This window comes from Bufo bufo, chromosome 4, assembly GCF_905171765.1.
Source record: "Bufo bufo chromosome 4, aBufBuf1.1, whole genome shotgun sequence".
In the NCBI taxonomy this organism is placed as follows: Eukaryota; Metazoa; Chordata; class Amphibia; order Anura; family Bufonidae; genus Bufo; species Bufo bufo.
This window is the reverse complement of record NC_053392.1, coordinates 534,523,656-534,543,581: the sequence shown is the minus strand read 5'-3', so window position 1 is coordinate 534,543,581 and position 19,926 is coordinate 534,523,656. Positions and strand designations below refer to the sequence as shown.

At 42.5% G+C, this 19,926-nt stretch overlaps 1 protein-coding gene across 3 annotated transcripts in view; it reads right to left on the bottom strand.

Moving 5' to 3' along the window:
• Window positions 1-19,926, bottom strand: part of PLCB4 (phospholipase C beta 4) — a 378,077-nt gene that overhangs the window by 168,721 nt on the left and 189,430 nt on the right. For all 3 annotated transcript variants that reach the window (XM_040429870.1, XM_040429871.1, XM_040429869.1), the window contains exons 4-7: window positions 16,926-17,026; window positions 15,462-15,542; window positions 13,624-13,683; window positions 4,176-4,319 (exon numbers count right to left, since the gene is read on the bottom strand). In XM_040429870.1, the coding sequence (XP_040285804.1) occupies window positions 4,176-4,319; window positions 13,624-13,683; window positions 15,462-15,542; window positions 16,926-17,009 (369 nt within the window). In that variant the 5' untranslated portion in view covers window positions 17,010-17,026. The remainder of the gene's footprint in view (window positions 1-4,175; window positions 4,320-13,623; window positions 13,684-15,461; window positions 15,543-16,925; window positions 17,027-19,926) is intronic.

The window sequence follows — 19,926 nt, the reverse complement described above, 5'->3', positions numbered from 1 at the left end:
CCGCCCCCTCCCCACGTCATAGTCTACCTTACAGAAATGCCCCGTCCTTCTTCCTGTCTGTGGCCAGAAAACTCGCGCAGGCGAAGTACTGCCAGCGGCCTGCGCGATCATCAACCTCCTGAGGGCAACAGCGCTCAGGTCACATCACTGGGCTCGGCGCATGCCCAGTGAGACTTTTGAGGCTGTTGCCCTCAGGACGTTGATGATCGCGCAGGCCGCTGGCTGTACTGCGCCTGCGCGAGTTTTCTTGCCGCAGACAGGAAGAAGGACGGGGCATTTCTATAAGGTAGACTATGACGTGGGGAGGGGGCGGAACCATTTGCCGGGCTGTGGGAGGTGTTTTGATTATCAGGAGGCTGTCTTGGGCACTGCAGGGGGGCGTCACTGGGCTCCGGAGAGTGAAAAAAATCGCCCCTCTGGGCACCTTGGACCCTAATTAGCATAACAGAAAAAGCGCTTTTATATCAAAACTACAAAACAAAATAAAGTAAAAAGAAGACTGCTGGAAATAAGGTACTTTAGTCAACATAGCGATGGTGCCAGCTTAAAATGGTAAAAGCAGGTGACAGAATCCCTTTAAGGGAAAAAAGGGATGCAAATGAGTTGCTAACCAGCTCTGCCTCTAATGCCACCAGATGTAAGGCAGTTATCATGTAAGTCAATGTTCGACCCTATAAATAGGTGCTGAGACATCACTCGGATATTAAGTAAGCCAGCATCTCATCTGCAGACAAGGTGATTGTCCCTCATCAGTGCAGAGAAGAGAGTACTGGCTTAACTGGGAGAGAGGCCTGAGTCAGGAATTGGGGGCACTATCTCTCCTTGGGAAATGCAGTGAGTTCCTGTCTGACAGTAAGTCTACTGTATTGTACTCCTATAATAATGGACAGGCAGGAAATCCCAGCATCATAAATTATTATGAAGCTATGACTTCGGGTCAGAGGAGCAGTCTCTGGGAAACACAGCTGTGATGTAGAAGAGGAGCATGTTTCCTGCACCGAACATGCTCATGCAAAATTATCCTATAGAAGAAATCTCGCTGTCTGAGCCCCTTCCCCCTCCTACGTTAGTCTGAAGATGCCGTGGCTGAGACCAGCTTACTACCATCATCATAATTAGAGATGAGCGAATTTCATGTTATGTATTTCGTTCACGCTTCCTTTGGTGGTAAAAGCAGAATGACATTATGGATTCCGTTACCACGGACCATAATGCAATTCTATGACGGATCCGTCCCGTTTCTGCTATGCAGGGGAGTCCTCTCTTATGCAGGCCATTGACTTCTATAATGACGGAATGAATAATGGAATGCCTCTAAAGACACTCAGTTATGCATTCCGTCATAGAATTGCGTTATGGTCCGTGGTAACGGAATCCATAATGCAATTCTGCTTTTACCACCAAACAAAGCGTGAACGAATTTCAAAATATGAAATTCGCTTATCTCTAATCATAAAACATATCTTGCAAGGTGGATTTCCACAATCTTGTGGTGTGCGCTCCCAGACGAATTCATGATCACTCAATAAACTAACTAAACAATCAGCATGAATCTGCCAGAGGAAAACCCACAGATGCTGTCAAGCACATATCACCCTGGGAACTGATGAGACCAGGGTTACCGTCCATTTTATGTCTCCTTCCATATTTAACATAATCACATCAATAAGAATTGAGTTTCATTTGCAATCTGTTCCTCTGCAGGGATCAATACTAATAGAAAAAAACACAGCAAACACATAGAACGTCAGGAGGAACCGCCAGACGTTACCAACTGTTTCTGCAGAGATTCCCTGCAAAATGTACACAAACATACACAGGGAAGCAGGAAGAGATGTCAGCGGGAGCGAGAATCCTGGGAGCATTATTAAGATGGTGATAGTGACTATACCGTATCTCGTGAGCTCGAGGTGAGGTGCAGTTACCAAGACGTGACGTTACGCCCTCCCGGAGGAGCAGGTGAGGTAAGCTTAGTACAGTTTACACAGTTGCCTCCTGCCCACGTGGGCACAGAGAGGCAGAGGTTAGAGACACTCGCTCACAACCCTGACAAGCTGAGAGAGCCTTTTCACTGCCCCAGTGACATAGGCTTCCTCAGCCCGGGGATACTGCCACCAGCTTCTCGTTTGATATAAGCCGGGTCCGCTAATGGGATCATATAGTAGGGATCGGCCGATATAGATTTTTTTAGAGCCGATACCAATAATCTGTGAACTTTCAGGCCGATAATTTTTACCGATATTTTATATCTCATAATATATATTATATTAGTTGGTCGTCACTGAGGTGGTGGAAATTTGCATTTGGCACTAGTATATTATAAATGTAAATTATAAATTAATAAAGCCCTTAGTTGGTATTTATAATTTACATTTATAATATACTAGTGCCAAATGGCAATTACTACACCATCCCCCCCTCCTCACTGACTTTATCAACCCCTATCAGACCTCAGATCAGACCTTTATTAACCCCTATCAGACCTCAGATGAATAAAATAAAAAACTCCTCACCTCTCCTGCGCTGCGGCTCCTCTTTATCTCCCCTGTGTTCTCTGGCCTGCGCTGCACTGTCACCTGACAGCGTGCAGCGTCAGGTCATAGTGCGCACACTATGTCCTGACACTGTACCCATCAAAGAAGACCAGGGAGGGTGAGTATCTGAAGTGCTCGCTAGTATTCGCTTTATACGCATTATCGGTATATCGGCAAGGTTGGATGCCGATACCGATAATGTACAAAATCCTGAATATCGGCCAATAATATCGGTACTTCTGATAATCGGTCGATCCCTATTATATAGGGTGAGAAACCAACCTGCAGTAGCGTATAACAATGCCGAAACACGGACATGGGGATTCATGATCGAGATACAGTACAGCACAAGATTACATTATATATTTAATCGCCTTAAGGGCTAAAAAGTCAGTTTACCTGATGGATGAGTCCTTTGGGTTGATGAATAATAGTTCCTGTAATCCCTGGCTGTTGTCACATGGGAGGTAGTGATGTCAGCAGTTTTAAAGGTCCCTCCAAACACGATGCTCAGCGTGACCCCTCTTCAGAGAAAAGACGCTGGACTCCGCCTGCATGGGTCTTTTCACCTGTAGTCGGCCACGCCCCTTCCTGCCTCTGGTAGGGGTCCCGCCTCCCTCCTGGTCCTGGCAGTCAAACGACGCACAAAACCTATTAGGGCCCATAGTTCCAGACCAGAAGGTCACAGGGAGATGGTTCTGGGACCAACGGGTCTGCCTGGGTTCCGGCTACAGGTACAGTCCACACATGGTACCGTTATTAGGTTTCTGTGGGGAGATCTCCGTATATCCTCTTCCTGGCATCCTAACACTTAACTACGAGCAGGAGCCTGTCCATCTTGGCCACAGGGTCGCAAATATATATCTGTTTTATGCCTGTGATGGATGGGCGATTCATAATTCCTTATGAATCGCCGGTTCCTTAATGTGTGGAGCAAATGGCAGGAATGAAATCATATTCCTCACAGTGATCAAGGCTGCTTGCTCTATTGCAACATATTACATTACAAGCCTGTCAGTAAGTATACCTGCAGAGCAGGACGTGTAGAGCTTTTTCTACAATAATATGGTTGATTCACACAAAACTTTTACATCTTTTAAAAATCAAAAAAGGAGATGTACAGATGTAACAATTGTTCACTTGACACACATAATGTTTAACTTTAACTGGAATTAAATGGCTTTTGTTGTGTGAAGTATCAATTTTAGAGGCGCTATAGTAATATTTATTGCGCTAAGTGTCAAGTTAAAGATTGCTTCATCAGCAATTTTCCACATGGAGACCACAAAAATCAATGGGTTGTTCATGCTATGTCCTGTAGGGTGGGAGAGCTGGCTAAAACATGAGGGTCAAGAACTCTATACCTAGATGACATGATAACTATGGTTATAATCTTCCGACTCCTCTGCTTCCTGTTTTATAGAAGACTGTTATCAAACCAGAAGACACTTCACCTTCCCTTGAAATATGACTAAATCATGGACTCTACAATCTCTATGTTAGTTATCATTAGTGGTTAGTTGCAACTGTAATGATCAATTCTTGTTGAGCCAAAGTAAGACATGCAGTAATTGGCGGAGGTGGATTAGAGGAGCCACAGATGCATTGTAGTAACATAAGCAGTGCTTAATTGGAGAATACCTTAGCTAATTCGACACTCTCTGCTACCATGTAAGTAAAGTTGATGTTCACCAGGTCTGTACCAGAGCACACACACACTATCCGGCCTTCTAGTTCATTTTCCGCTTTTCCAACAGCCTCCAGTGCAGACAGTATTTTTGGATCCTGAAGCAGAGGAGAAAGTTTGATTTAATATCACAAGGCTTTTATTGACCAATATATTGATTCTCAAATGAATAGAAGGTGACAACTAATAGGTGGCATGTCCTGTTGTCAGTTCAAATATAGTGCTGTCGATCGATGGGTGTCACTGACTTGTATAAAGGGTTGGATATTGACAGGGTAGCCATCTACAGGTGGCTCTATAGAGGCAGTTTTTCTGTTTATGGTAGACAGCTACTTTGCATACTCCCAGAGACTGGATCTCCACAAGGAGAATTAGTACCTTCCAGTATGGTCATCATGTCAATATCTCTAAGTACACAATAACCAATCCAAAAAAGTGAGATATTTATATATTGTAGTTGGCCAGGCTTGCCTGAGCATGGCATACTTTCAATTATGAATATGGGTCTCCTATCCCCCTGTTCTGCAGTAATGTCCCCTGATGTTTCTGGCCCACACAATGCCAATCTGAAATGACTATCCAAAGAGTTGTAGATAGTCACTTTGCTTCTTTTCTAGAGTAGCTTTGCCCCAACTGTGATGTTCTCCATCATACAGGCTTCTGACGAAGTGTGATCTCTAAGTAAAACAAACACAATAACCAATCCAAAAAAGTGAGATATTTATATATTGCAGTTGGCCAGGCTTCCCTGAGTATGGCATATTTTTACTTATGAATATATTTCTCCTACCCCCATGTTCTGTAGCAGTGTTGGTCTGGGGTACTTAGGGCCCACCAGTGTAACTGATTCTGGGGGCCCACCTTAGGGCTCCTATACATGAACTTATTTTTTTTCTGTGTCGGTACCATTTTTTTTTTTTGTGGCCTGTATGTGAAACCATTCACTTCAATGGGGCCACAAAAAAACTGGAAATGACTCCATGTGCATTCCATGTCTGTATGTCCACATGTACGTTCCGCAAAATTATAGAACATGTCCTATTATTGTCAGCATTACAGACAAGCAGGGGCGTACATAGAATTCATTGGGCCCCATAGCAGGAATCTGAATTGGGCCCCCATGGTCCTTTCCAAGCCCCGCTGACTACCCATCTCTGGTCCCTCCAACCTTCTACCCCAGCCCCTCCCTTCCCTTACCCATGAACTGTAGGTACATTGGTGCTACATTACACATTACTACTGTTTTTGATAACCTGGGGGGTCCTTATGAAACAACATGTACACAAGGGGTGACATTAGTAGATACAATGTACTATATAGCACTACCATCCAAGCCCTCGTTCACATTACTGTTCGTTTTCCGTTCTTCTGATCAGTCAGAAGAAAAAAAATAAGCAATAAAACAGATCCTGTATTTTAAGCATCCGTTATGCTCATTTATGCACATTTTGCATGGTGGACAAAAAAACTGATATAAAAGGCAAGTAGTAAAAAAACCTCTGAAACGCGTCTGATGAAAGACCCGCTAATAAAGGACATCTATCATCAATAGGAAGCGCTTCCCTACAAGCACACCAGCCCACATATCCACCACAGCAGACTTGCATAACCAGTGATCTCAAACCACATGGGATGCCATATCAAACCACGTAGGACACCGACTCCACGTGGGACGCAGAGTTCACCGCGCGCACATCGGGAACAGAGAACTCAGCCGGACACCGCACAGGAAAGGATCAGCCACACTCAAAGGTTACAGCAGGCAGAGTATTGCCTCCGTGTGCGTACGCCACAGGAGTGACATACACAATACCTGCCTGCTATTAGGTTTTTAGATTTTTTTTTACTACTTGTTCTTTTACTACTTGCTTTTTATATCAGTTTTTTGTCCAACACAAATAGCCATACTACCCATTCTATGTAAGGCCGGACTATTACAGGAGATAGCAGTCGAGATTTCCTGTTCATTATCACCACACTGTGGATATATAGGAAATACACTGCTGGAACCACCCGGTGGACCACCCCTGTCTGTACAGTCAATTAATAACTATATTGCTGAGCAGCTTACAGCCTAACATCGAGCTTACATCTTAACATCTACTTAAAGGGAACCTGTCACCGGGATTTTAGGTATAGAGCTGAGGACATGGGTTGCTAGATGGCCACTAGCACATCCGCAATACCCAGTTCCCATAGCTCTGTGTGCTTTTATTGTGTAAAAAAAAAACGATTTGATACATATGCAAATTAACATGAAAGAATCCTATCTTACTTGTGTGACCAGAGAAGAGTCATATTTTCAAGCTCTGACTCATCTCAGGTTAATTTGCATACAGTGGGGGAAATAATTATTTGACCCCTCGCTGATTTTGTAAGTTTGTCCAATGACAAAGAAATGAAAAGTCTCAGAACAGTATCATTTCAATGGTAGGTTTATTGTAACAGTGGCAGATAGCACATCAAAAGGAAAATCGAAAAAATAACTTTAAATAAAAGATAGCAACTGATTTGCATTTCATTGAGTGAAATAAGTATTTGAACCCCTACCAACCATTAAGAGTTCTGGCTCCCACAGAGTGGTTAGACACTTCTACTCAATTAGTCACCCTCATTAAGGACACCTGTCTTAACTAGTCACCTGTATAAAAGACACCTGTCCACAGAATCAATCAATCAAGCAGACTCCAAACTCTCCAACATGGGAAAGACCAAAGAGCTGTCCAAGGATGTCAGAGACAAAATTGTAGACCTGCACAAGGCTGGAATGGGCTACAAAACCATTAGCAAGAAGCTGGGAGAGAAGGTGACAACTGTTGGTGCGATTGTTCGAAAATGGAAGGAGCACAAAATGACCATCAATCGACCTCGCTCTGGGGCTCCACGCAAGATCTCACCTCGTGGGGTGTCAATGGTTCTGAGAAAGGTGAAAAAGCATCCTAGAACTACACGGGAGGAGTTAGTTAATGACCTCAAATTAGCAGGGACCACAGTCACCAAGAAAACCATTGGAAACACATTACACCGCAATGGATTAAAATCCTGCAGGGCTCGCAAGGTCCCCCTGCTCAGGAAGGCACATGTGCAGGCCCGTCTGAAGTTTGCCAATGAACACCTGAATGATTCAGAGAGTGACTGGGAGAAGGTGCTGTGGTCTGATGAGACCAAAATAGAGCTCTTTGGCATTAACTCAACTCGCTGTGTTTGGAGGAAGAAAAATGCTGCCTATGACCCCCAAAACACCGTCCCCACCGTCAAGCATGGGGGTGGAAACATTTTGCTTTGGGGGTGTTTTTCTGCTAAGGGCACAGGACAACTTATTCGCATAAACGGGAAAATGGACGGAGCCATGTATCGTGAAATCCTGAGCGACAACCTCCTTCCCTCTGCCAGGAAACTGAAAATGGGTCGTGGATGGGTGTTCCAGCACGACAATGACCCAAAACATACAGCAAAGGCAACAAAGGAGTGGCTCAAGAAGAAGCACATTAAGGTCATGGAGTGGCCTAGTCAGTCTCCGGACCTTAATCCAATCGAAAACCTATGGAGGGAGCTCAAGCTCAGAGTTGCACAGAGACAGCCTCGAAACCTTAGGGATTTAGAGATGATCTGCAAAGAGGAGTGGACCAACATTCCTCCTAAAATGTGCGCAAACTTGGTCATCAATTACAAGAAACGTTTGACCTCTGTGCTTGCAAACAAGGGTTTTTCCACCAAGTATTAAGTCTTTTTTTGTTAGAGGGTTCAAATACTTATTTCACTCAATGAAATGCAAATCAGTTGCTATCTTTTATTTAAAGTTATTTTTTCGATTTTCCTTTTGATGTGCTATCTGCCACTGTTACAATAAACCTACCATTGAAATGATACTGTTCTGAGACTTTTCATTTCTTTGTCATTGGACAAACTTACAAAATCAGTGAGGGGTCAAATAATTATTTCCCCCACTGTATGTATCAAATCTGTTTTTATACACAATAAAAGCACACAGAGCTATGGGGACTGGATATTGCGGAAGTGCTAGTGGCCATCTAGCAACCCATGTCCTCGGCGCTATACCCAAAATCTCGGTGACAGGTTCCCTTTAAGATCCAAATATCCACGAGCGATTTTTCAGTTATTTTATCCATTTTTTGTATATTATATTTTAACGGTAAAAAGGGCAATAAATTAATTTATATCATACCTACCCTGTCTGCTCTCTATTTGTCTCCAGATATAATGTGCCAGTCTATTTACCACATCTACCTTTACGCATTTTTCCACTGGCTGGGTGAGCACCTTACATGACAATAGACTGGTGAGCATCTATAAAACCCAGTGTCCTTACATTTTGCATCCATTTTAGCCATTTCCATCTGAGATACGTCATTTTAGACAGTATGAAAAAAAATACTTTGTGTAGAACTTTTTTTTACATAGAAAACAGATATCAGACGGAAATGGCTAAAGAGGATGCTAAATGTACGTAACTGAGCATAACCAATGCTTAAAATACAGGGTCTGTGTTTTGTTTATTTATCTCTTCTTCTGACAGATCAGAAGAACGGAAAACGGAACAGTGATGTGAACCAGGCCTAAGGCTTCATTCATATCTCAGGTGACTGTATCCAGCAGGCTGTTCCGACAAAGGACATCCTGCCAGAGTTCACTGGATCCAGCATTGATAGATTCTGCCATTTACCAGGGATGCCCAACCAGCACCCTCAAGCTGTTGCAAAACTACAACTCCCAGCATGACTGGACAACCTAAAGCTATTAGGGCATGCTGGGAGTTGTAGTTTTGAAATAGCTGGAGGGCTGCAGGTTGAACTTTCCTGCGATAGACTATGGCAGACTACCAGCAGGGTTTCGGCCTGACAAAAACTGTTCTACTCGTGAAGGGCAGAAACCAGCAGTGGTGGATTAGTGAACTCTGGCAGGATGTTCTCTACCACAGGGAACGGCAATCTCCGGCACTCCAGCTGTTGTGACACTACAACTCCTCCCAACTCATGTTGGGAGTTGCAGTTTCACCACACCTGGAGTGCCGAAGGTTGCTGACCCCTGCTCTACCAGATGCCGATCACCAGAGATGTGAACGAAGACTAATACGGCATCAAAGTGCAGCGATCAGATGGCTTTATTTTATCCGGGTTCAGAGCTGAACCCCAGACATATCCCCTTCTTCCCCCACTCAGCCCCTGTGACATGAGCATCAAAGCATTTCCCTTGCCCTGCGCTGAATCTAGAGATTTTTTCTGAAGATTCGGTGACTTCAGGGGATCTGCAGAAAAAGCATGAAATGCTCCGATGCTCATATCAGAGGGGCTGATTGGGGGAAGAAGGGAATATGACAAGTCCTTTAACAGTCACAGTCATAACTAGTATTGAGGGAACTTGTATTTTCAAGTTCGGCGTACAAGGTTCGGGTTATCTAAGAATTCTGTTATGGATTCCGCTACCACGGACCATAACGTAATTCTATGACGGCATACCATGGTCAGCATAGACTTCTATTATGACGGAATGCAATACAGAAAGCCTCTTATAGGCTTCCCTGGTGGATGCCGTCATAGAATTCCGTTGTGGTCCGCGGTAACAAGATTCTTACAAAACCCAAACCTTGTACGCCGAACTTGAAACACAAGTTCGCTCAACACTACTCATAACGCATTAACTAAATGTGAAAACTCATCAAGTGTGTATTAACTCTGCTACCTCTGTGTGTATGTATATACACACACACACATCATATATACTGTACATATAGTACACACACATATATACATTTACTCAGTCATTCACATATACACTGGTACATTAGACAATTACACACACATATATCACATACATATGTACAGAACACAGTACACTACACAGGCATAAGTACATATATGTAAACACACACATATTACACTGGCACACTTATCTTCTGAGCAGGTCTCCAGGGTAAACAATCAGGATTGATGAGAGGACATCTTCTCCTCAGCTGGGCAGTGCAGCAGGCCTCTTCCCCCCTTCCTCTGTCCCGACTGCTGCACATGGATTACATAACAGCAGAGGAGGACTCTGCAGTGTGCCAGGACAGGGAGGAGGAGCACTGGGGAGGCTTCTGATGGCAGCAGCACATCCTGCTGTAGCTTCTGAAAAACAGACCTCTCCTCAGAAGTGCAGCCCCTGAGGACATGTGTAGGCTGCTGCTAGAGGCATCTTCTCATGGTACGAAAGGGGTCTTGCTGGGGGGAGGGGGGAAGTCAGAGCACAGCATGCTGAGGAGAAGTAGTGAAGGGAGCTGGTAGGCGGAGCCAGAGGCCCTTGCAAGTACTCTAGACCAGAGCTGTTGTACTAATAGTAATAAGGGGGCGGAGAATTTCCTCCACAGCCAGGCCCCCTTCCCCTAAGGACCCCATAGCAGTTCCGTGGCCTGCCTCTATTAGAGGTATGCCACTGCAGACAAGAATAGGACTGTTCTATTAGGGGCCGGCCAATCTGTTCCGCATAATGTGGAATGCATACACCCAGTATCCATGTTTTGCGGATCCGCATCCAACAATCATGTTCATGAGCCCTTACAGTGATAAAATGCACAAACATACATGTGGCAGAATGTAGGCTAATTTCACACTTGCAGTAACACTAAAATGCATGTTCTATATTCTGCATTTTTCACGCAGCCCTGGCCCCATAGAAGTGAATGGGGCTTCAGTGAAGAACACATTGCATCCGAAAGCAAGTGCGGATGTAATGCATTTTTCACTGATGATTGCTAGGAGATGTTGTTTGTAAACCTTCAGTTTTTTATTACGCGTGTGAAAAACGCATCAAAATGCATTGCACGCCCACGGAAAAAACAGAACAACTGTTATCACAATTGCAGACAAAACTGACTTAACTTGCTTGCAAAATGGTGCGAGTTTCAATGAATGCATCCAGACCTAATCCATCACGCTCGTGTGGAAGAGGCCTTACAGTCTCCTACAGCTCACTACTGTCACACACCTGAGAAATCAGCCCAGCACTGCAGAGGAGTCCTTCTCTCCAGCAGCCACAGTTTTCTGACAGCAGGGAGGGCAGAAGGATGCCCAGACATGTTCTCCCCTCCTTCACTGCAAGCAGCCCGGGAGGTTTAGAAGATACTGTGGGACATCCTGTACATTTTACACCAGTAGAAGGCTGCATCGCTGTTCGATACTTCCATCTAGTGGCTACAATAATTATCTCTCCTGAGAAAGTAGAAATAATTACTCCTCCGTCTTATCTCCGGGCGCAGAAGACTTGGGGCCCACCGAGGAATCCCCTGCCTCCCCAGTGGGCCAGTCTAAGCCTTTTCTGTAGTAATGTTCCCTGATGTTTCTGGCACCACACAATGCCAATCTGAAGTTACTATCCACAGTGTTGTAGCTAGTCACTTTGCTTCTTTGCTAGGCAAGGTTTCTCCCCACTGTGACCTTCTCTGCCATACAGGCTTCTCATGAAGCGTGATCTACCGTCGGACAGTGGCTCACTCAGAAACCACTGAAGAAAAGAGCCCTCTCTGCAGTGGTTGTGCACTTCTCTTCTGTGGTGCCTCACTCCGTCCAGTCTGAATGAGACTTTGTCCCATTGGGAGCTATGGTACAGCATGGTACAGCAAGAACTTGGGACTTATCACAAGACCACACTGTACCACAGTTTCTGACTAAATTACATCAGGAGGCTGTGTGACAAAGATAATCACAGCAGGGGGAAACCTTCTCCAGCAAAGAGGGGAAATAACTAGACACACCTCTGTGGATAGTCACTTCAAATTGACATTTTTGGAACCAAAAATTACTGCAGAAAGAGAGCATATTCTTAAGGATGCCATACTCAAGGATGCATGGCCAACTAGAATATAAATCTGAAAAACACACAGTGCAACAGCACTCTACAAACCAAATAAAGTACAAAGGTATATTGTATTGCCAATGCTATGCTAATAATTTAGAGATGCTTAGCAAATACATTTTGTACAAAATCATTTGAGCCCGTCTGCCGCACGCCAAGGCGATCTTTATAAGACGGGTCCTAACACTAAAACTCACCTGTTGGGTGCCATAACAGCGAACCATGAAATTCAGGAAGTGCAGGTCCCACATGCATGCTGGGCCCCTTTTGGTTTATATCTGTGTGGTGCCAAAATTGCCTTTATTGAATCCAGGGACTACAAATACCAGCATGCATGCTGAGCAAACTATGTACTCATGCTAATTAAAATCAGCCTGTGAGGCAGAAAAGGGGCTACAGGAGTGCACGACCATTTGGTTTGTAGAGTGCTGTTGCACTATGTGTTTTTCAGATATATATTTGCAGCCACAGCAACGTGCACCTACGCATTGGGATGTGTTGACCCCTCCCCCCCTTTTTTGTTTGTAGTAGCATTATATAGGAGTTGTGGCTGACTCCTATGGTCGTGCATTCCTGTAGGCCCCCTTTCTGCCTCACAGGTTGATTTTAATTAGCATGAGTACATAGTTTGCTCAGCATGCATGCTGGTATTTGTAGTCCCTGGATTCAATGAAGGCCATTTTGGCACCACACAGATATAGTCGCCCAGCATGAAATTCAGATCTATATTTGCAGCCACAAGCAACGTGCACCTACGCATTGGGATGTGCTGACCTCTCCCCCCCTTTTTCAACTAGAATATAAAAATATCTAACTTTTTTGGGATTGGTGACAGGTCCTCTTTAACTTCTGATTTACTAATATATGTACTAAGAAAAAGTATTCCTTACATTAATAAAATTAGGGCACCAGGTTACCAATAGTACACGTGGCACCAGGCAAAGCTACTGGTTTTAGAGAATCTATGGGACGTCCTGATAAAAGGAAGTTAGTGGATGCCCCTATAACCAGAAATTGACTCTCTGAACATCCAATACGGGAAAAGAATGATTAGCTGGACTATATGATAATGCTTTCAGATACTCCTTAGTGGCTCTGGGGGGCTCATGTAAAGACCCTGACTGCGCTCTGAATTGTTATACCTGGAGAACTATGTACGGAACCATGAAAAACATTTTCTACTTTTTTATTATTTCCTGATGAAATTATCTTCTTTTCAGTGCAGTGATTTTAGGTGGCATCTACACCTCCAGTACAATGGTTCTTTATGACATTTAGTATCTGACATTTCATGCTCATTATTATAAGGTCGTTTATGGTCTGATGTCATTTGCAGTTCTTATGCGTTATCAGCTTTCAGCTGAGTTGGATCTCCTCTTCTTTAATGTCTTATTTAACCATAAAAAAATCTAAAGGATTTTTATCTCGAACTTTCACACATTGTAATGGGAAAATAGAAAAGCTTCAAATTAGATAACCTTTTCACAGTTAATTAAACCTGCACAAGCCAACAAAGAAAGCAAATATATATATATATCTATCAGATGACATTACCTTTGGTGCTATGCTATAACGTATACTGTTGATTAGCGAGCATTCCAAGACTTGGCCTTCCTATAATAGTAAGAAGAAGAAGCATTGTGAATAGAAATGTTTATAAAAACACAAAATGCATACAAATCAAAACGACAAAATGACAAGAAATATACGGACACATACTCGTTAAAAGGGCTGTCTAACTAGAAAATCCATTTTCCTCTGGCCCATAATAGAACAGTCCAATCCTTGTTCATAATACGAACAATAATAGGGCATGTTCTATCTTTTTGCGGCATGGCCAAGAGGAAGTACAGACATGGAATACATGAGGAGCCATTTCCACGGAACGGAAAAAAATATGTTTATGTGCATGAGCCCTTAGGCCACATTTCTTCTTTTTTTAAATAAACCAAATTTGGCCATTTTTGTGCTGTTTTAGTAGCATTTTTGTTTTCTTTTTTCTTTTACAAATAATGTGCTTTGGCACATACATTTTTATGACATTTTTGCAGGTTATGTGTTTTTCTGTAGATCAATATGAAAAAAGGCATGTTAAACATTTTTTTTTAAAACACCATAAAAATGCAGCACACATTTAGGCTGGGTTCACACGAGCGTGTCCGGATTAGTTCCGGATGCGTCCCGGTGTGTTGCGGCAAACCCGCGCGAGTAGGAATGCAATTGCAGTCAGTTTTGACTGCGATTGCGTTCCGATGTTCAGTTTTTATCGCGCGGGTGCAATGTGTTTTGCACGCGCGTGATAAAAAACCGACTGTGGTACCCAGACCCGAACTTCTTCACAGAAGTTCAGGTTTGGGTTCGGTGTTGTGTAGATGTTATTATTTTCCCTTATAACATGGTTATAAGGGAAAATAATAGCATTCTGAAAACAGAATGCTTAGTAGGTGATCAATTGAGGGTTAAAAAAAATTAAAAAAATTAACTCACCTTCTCCTCTTGTTCGCGTAGTTCTCCCGGTCTTTAGTTCTTTAAAAGATGAACTATGGGCTAAAGGACCTTTGGTGACGTCAGATCACATGCTCCAATCACATGGTACATCACCGCGGTGATGTACCATGTGATTGGAGCATGTGATCTGACGTCACCAAAGGTCCTTTAGCCCATAGTTCATCTTTTGAGAAGTAAAGAAGAGACAGGGAACTACGCGAACAAGAGGAGAAGGTGAGTTTATTTTTTTATTTTTTTTTAACCCTCAATTGACCACCTACTAAGCATTCTGTATTCAGAATGCTATTATTTTCCCTTATAACCATGTTATAAGGGAAAATAATACAGTTTATAGACTGTCACCTAGCAACCATGCGTGAAAATCGCACCGCATCCGCACTTGCTTGCGGATGCTTGCGATTTTAACGCAACCCCATTCACTTCTATGGGGCCTGCGTTGCGTGAAAAACACAGAATATAGAGCATGCTGCAATTTTCACGCAACGCATAAGTGATGCGTGAAAATCATCGCTCATCTGAACAGCCCCATTGAAATGAATGGGTCCAGATTCAGTGCGGGTGCAATGCGTTCACCTACCGCATTGCACCCGCGCGGAAATCTCGCCCGTGTGAACGCAGCCTAACACTTGCATTTTTTTCAAGCAGGACTTATGTCCATGGAACGTAAACGTCAGAGATTGTGGCAAAAAAGCCACACCCAAAGGATGCCGCAATTTATAAAAAAAAAAAGCCATTTATCCAAAAAAGCAAGCAAAGAAAAAAGCCATTAAAAACATGTTCACAAGGTATTAAAATGTTTTAAAAAATCATAAAAAAGAACTGCTTAATATACAATGAGAATATTATACGTTATATATTATATATTATATTATAATATTACATACCTTTCCTTCACTTTTCCATGTAAGAAAGATGCCAAACTCATCCACTTTAAAGAGGCAATTTGGTTCAAATGCAAATGATTCCTAAAAAGAACACGAGAGCGTCCTGATTAAAAGAAATGATACTGGGTGGATGAATTATAGACAGATAGAGAGATACCACATCCGCCACATTACAGGATATGTGTACTGTTAGGGTACAGCCTCACTACAGACATTTTATTTTAGATTTTAAAGGGACATTTTCATCAAAAAATGTTTTTAGCACATAATAACAACCTGTATGAGAATATTCAATATCATTTTTTACATTTTTTTTTTTATAAAAAACAGCTGGATGGTTTTCTGGATATATATTTATTAAAGTCACTCCATGTATTCTACTTCTTGTCCTGGATCTTTAACTTCCTCCTTGTTTGGTCTCGCTGAACTTTTCAGTCAGACCATTCACTGCGACCACAGAGAGTGCCCCAGTGTAGTGTGTCAATTAGAGCATCACACATTACACTGAAAGTGCAATGCTCTTCGGTGGAGACCTTTATCTAAGCCTATTGACAACAGAGCTGCCATACTGTCAACCCAATTCTACCCCTACTATTACCCTTCAAATAACACCTTCCCCTCACAGCAGCAGTAAACTGAGAATGGATTACCTATCTATAAAGAAGGTCATGTCCTTTGTGGTGACTGCTATAGGAAAACAATATTTTGTACTTAGAGTGGTTGTGCAGGCAATATGTACTGGTAGCCTCTCCTCAAGATAGGTCATCAATATTTGGTTGGCAGGGGTCTGACAACCGGCACCCCCGCCGATCAGCTGTTTGAAGAGGTGGCCGCACTCCATGAGAGTGCTGCTTCCTCTTTATTAGACTGCCTGTTATCTCCCTTGTAATTACAAGTACTCACTCCATTCAAGTGAATAGTGCGAGTACTTGGAATTACGCTGCAGCTCTGCTGCAAGAGAGACAACGGCAGTATAATGAAGAGGAAGCAACACTCACATGGAGCGCCGCCTCCTCTTCAAACAGCTGATTGGTGGAGATGCCGGGTGTCAAACCCTTGCCGATCAGATATTGATGAACTATCCTGCAGATAGGTCATCAATATATATAGTCTGCACAACCCCTTTAATTTTAAGTGGTATAGTACTGCTGATATGGAAAAAAAACTGCCAAAAAGCTAAAAAGAAAAGGGGCGGTTTTGCCATGGATTTATTACAAGAAAATACGCCATGTGTGGCTGTAGTCGTATAATGGACAATGTTCAGCCACGTCCAAATTGCAGGATACAGGGTTATGCTGTACTATCTCTAAGCACATCTTGCACATTTTTCTCCTCATAAAGTGACATACACGTGACGCTCTGCTGGAGAAATACATAAATGCACCTGTTTTCCCATCCTCCTCGCCATTCTGCCTTCATTACAGATTTGTGTCAGTAACGGCGATAAACCATTCAGTCTCTTACCTCCTCGTATCTGTCAAACATCGCTCCATCTTGCATGAAAGAAGGAACAGGCTTCTGCCAATTGAATTCGTACGGTTTGGCCATGTTTACTTTACAGGGGCCTGGAAGAGACAGGAATACGGTGTCATCAATGTGCACGACTAAAACGGAGCAGACAGCAAGTGCTGGATATAGGGGGGCACATTGCTAGGGTCTAGTTAGTATTGTTTTAAGAGTAATCATTTTAAAAAAATCAAGAAACCTTGTTAAAATTCAAGGAGTCTGATGCCTCTCTCACCCAGCATTATCTGTCGGGGAGAGTCAGGAGCTCCCCATAAGTGTTAGACTGCTGGCTGGGTCCGCTGGAAGCGCCAGGTTCGGCTGCCAATAGTATATGAATATGGAGGCCTTTAGGCACATTATGACCTAGCCGTGTACATATCACTACAGTGACCCCTCCCCAACTTTCTCATGCCTCTCCATGAAAAATGTTTTTTATAAAATGCTGAAAAAAGAGAATCAGAATAAAGTACAAGAATTATAGAACGCCTCTACGACGAGCTTCTTATCTATCTATCTGTCTATCTATCTATCTACCTACCTATCTGTCTATGCTTCTGTCCAATATCTATCTATTTATTATCTATCTACCTATATGTCTATCTATCTGTCCAATATCTATCTATCTATCTATCTATCTATTATCTATCTATCTGTTATCTATCGAATCTATTATCTACCTACCTATCTGTCTATCCATCTGTCCAAAATCTATCTATCTATCTATCTATCTATCTATCTATCTATCTATCTATCTATCTATCTATCCATCCATCTATCAATATCTATCTATCTATCTATCTATCTATCTATCATCTACCTACTTATTTGTCTATCCATCTGTCCAATATCTATCTATCTATCTATCTATCTATCTATCTATCTATCTATCAATCTACAGTATATTTATAGATAATTCCAAAAAGAAGAAAAAAACATAGATCATACATCCACATGCTATGCATTGATCTATTGCTTCTCAGCACAATTTATTAACCATATTTGTATAGGTTCTGATCAAACTGCATACACCTACTCACCACTACTCTAATTTGGCGCAGCACCACGAGACGACCACCGCCGCTGTGGCCAAACCCAGCAGTCCAACAACATCTCTGCTGTCAGACTAAGCCCCCTTTAGTACTGGGCTCCAGCAACCCAGAGACACAGCATCACAACAACAGGAACCACAAAGTACCGCACTATATATATATATATATATATATATATATAGTCATCCATGTAAGAGAGAGGGTCCTTGTAGGGGGCCTCCTGATGACGTCTACATGACCTATTAGGCCATATGAAAAGGTGTTGTTGTCATGAGGTGTTAACTGGCTTTCTATAAAATTGCCCTGAATTGCGGAAATTAGATTGTGAGTAAAAAAAAAACAAGTCAATTCTAAATGAATCAATCATTTTTTTGCCTAGAATTTACAGTATGTAAAATGAACATAAAATAAACCACACACAATGACTATATACAACCAGAGAAAGCGATAAAACGCTATTAACAGTGATTTCTTAGACGGCGAGTATCTAGCCAGTTACATGGTTAATACGCAGTGATTTAATATTTATGTTAGGACACATCCTGGCAACCAGCATTGGTTTCTTGAAAGCTGCCTCTCTCATAAATCAAAGTAAAGCCTGTCTGACCATAAATCCAGTCTTAATTAGTTTACGTCTGTGGGCGGATGGAAAGATGCATTAGAGAACATTTCCCTTTAAACAGATTCCTTGCCTGACCTCCAGGCTTAGCTAAGAGTGGGAGCGCAATTCTCAGTTTCAGCCTAATGGGCAAAACAGTTAATGATTTTGAAAAATCATTTATTTTGCCATTTTTTTAGCTGACAAATGCCATTTGCATATTCATACAAAATTATTTTCCTCCTTTCAAGGAAAAATGTAAAGTGGAACTGAGGAAATGTTGGAAAATGAATTATACGTGTAGCAGGTAGACCAGATAAGCCATTGCATATTAAAGGGGAAGTCTACTTTCTTGATACTAACATAGTACATAAGGCCGAAAAAAGACATTTGTCCATCCAGTTCAGCCTGTTATCCTGCTACTTGATCCAGAGGAAGGCAAAAAAAAAACTGTGAGGTAGAAGCCAATTTTCCCCACTTTAGGGGAATAAAAAATTCCTTCCCGACTCCAATCAGGCAATCAGAATAACTCCCTGGATCAACGACCCTTCTCTAGTAGCCATAGCCTGTAATATTATTACACTCCAGAAATACTTCCAGGCCCCTCTTGAATTCCTTTATTGTACTCACCATCACCACCTCCTCAGGCAGAGAGTTCCATAGTCTCACTGCTCTTACCGTAAAGAATCCTCTTCTATGTTTGTGTACAAACCTTCTTTCCTCCAGACGCAGAGGATGTCCCCTCGTCAGAGTCACAGTCCTGGGGATAAATAGCTGATGGGATAGATCTCTGTACTGACCCCTGATATATTCTGTACTGACCCCTGATATATTTATACATAGTAATTAGATCTCCCCTCAGTCGTCTTTTTTCTAAAGTGAATAACCCTAATTTTGATCATCTTTCAGGGTACTGTAGTTGCTCCATTCCAGTTATTACTTTAGTTGCCCTCCTCTGGACCCTCTCCAGCTCTGCTATGTATGCCTTGTTTACAGGAGCCCAGAACTGTACACAGTACTCCATGTGTGGTCTGACTAGCGATTTGTAAAGTGGTAGGACTATGTTCTTATCACGGCCATCTATGCCCCTTTTGATGAACTATCTTCAAGATAGGTCATCAATTTCATGAAACCAGAATACCTCTCTAAAGGGACACTGTCATCAAGTTTATGCTGCCCTATCTGAGAAAAATATAAAGTGACAAAGAACCTGATTCAAATGTAAAGTCACTTAAAGGGGTTGTCCTCTTTTTACTATTGATGACTTCTTCTCAGGATAGGTCATCAATGTCAGATGATCAGCTGTTTGAAG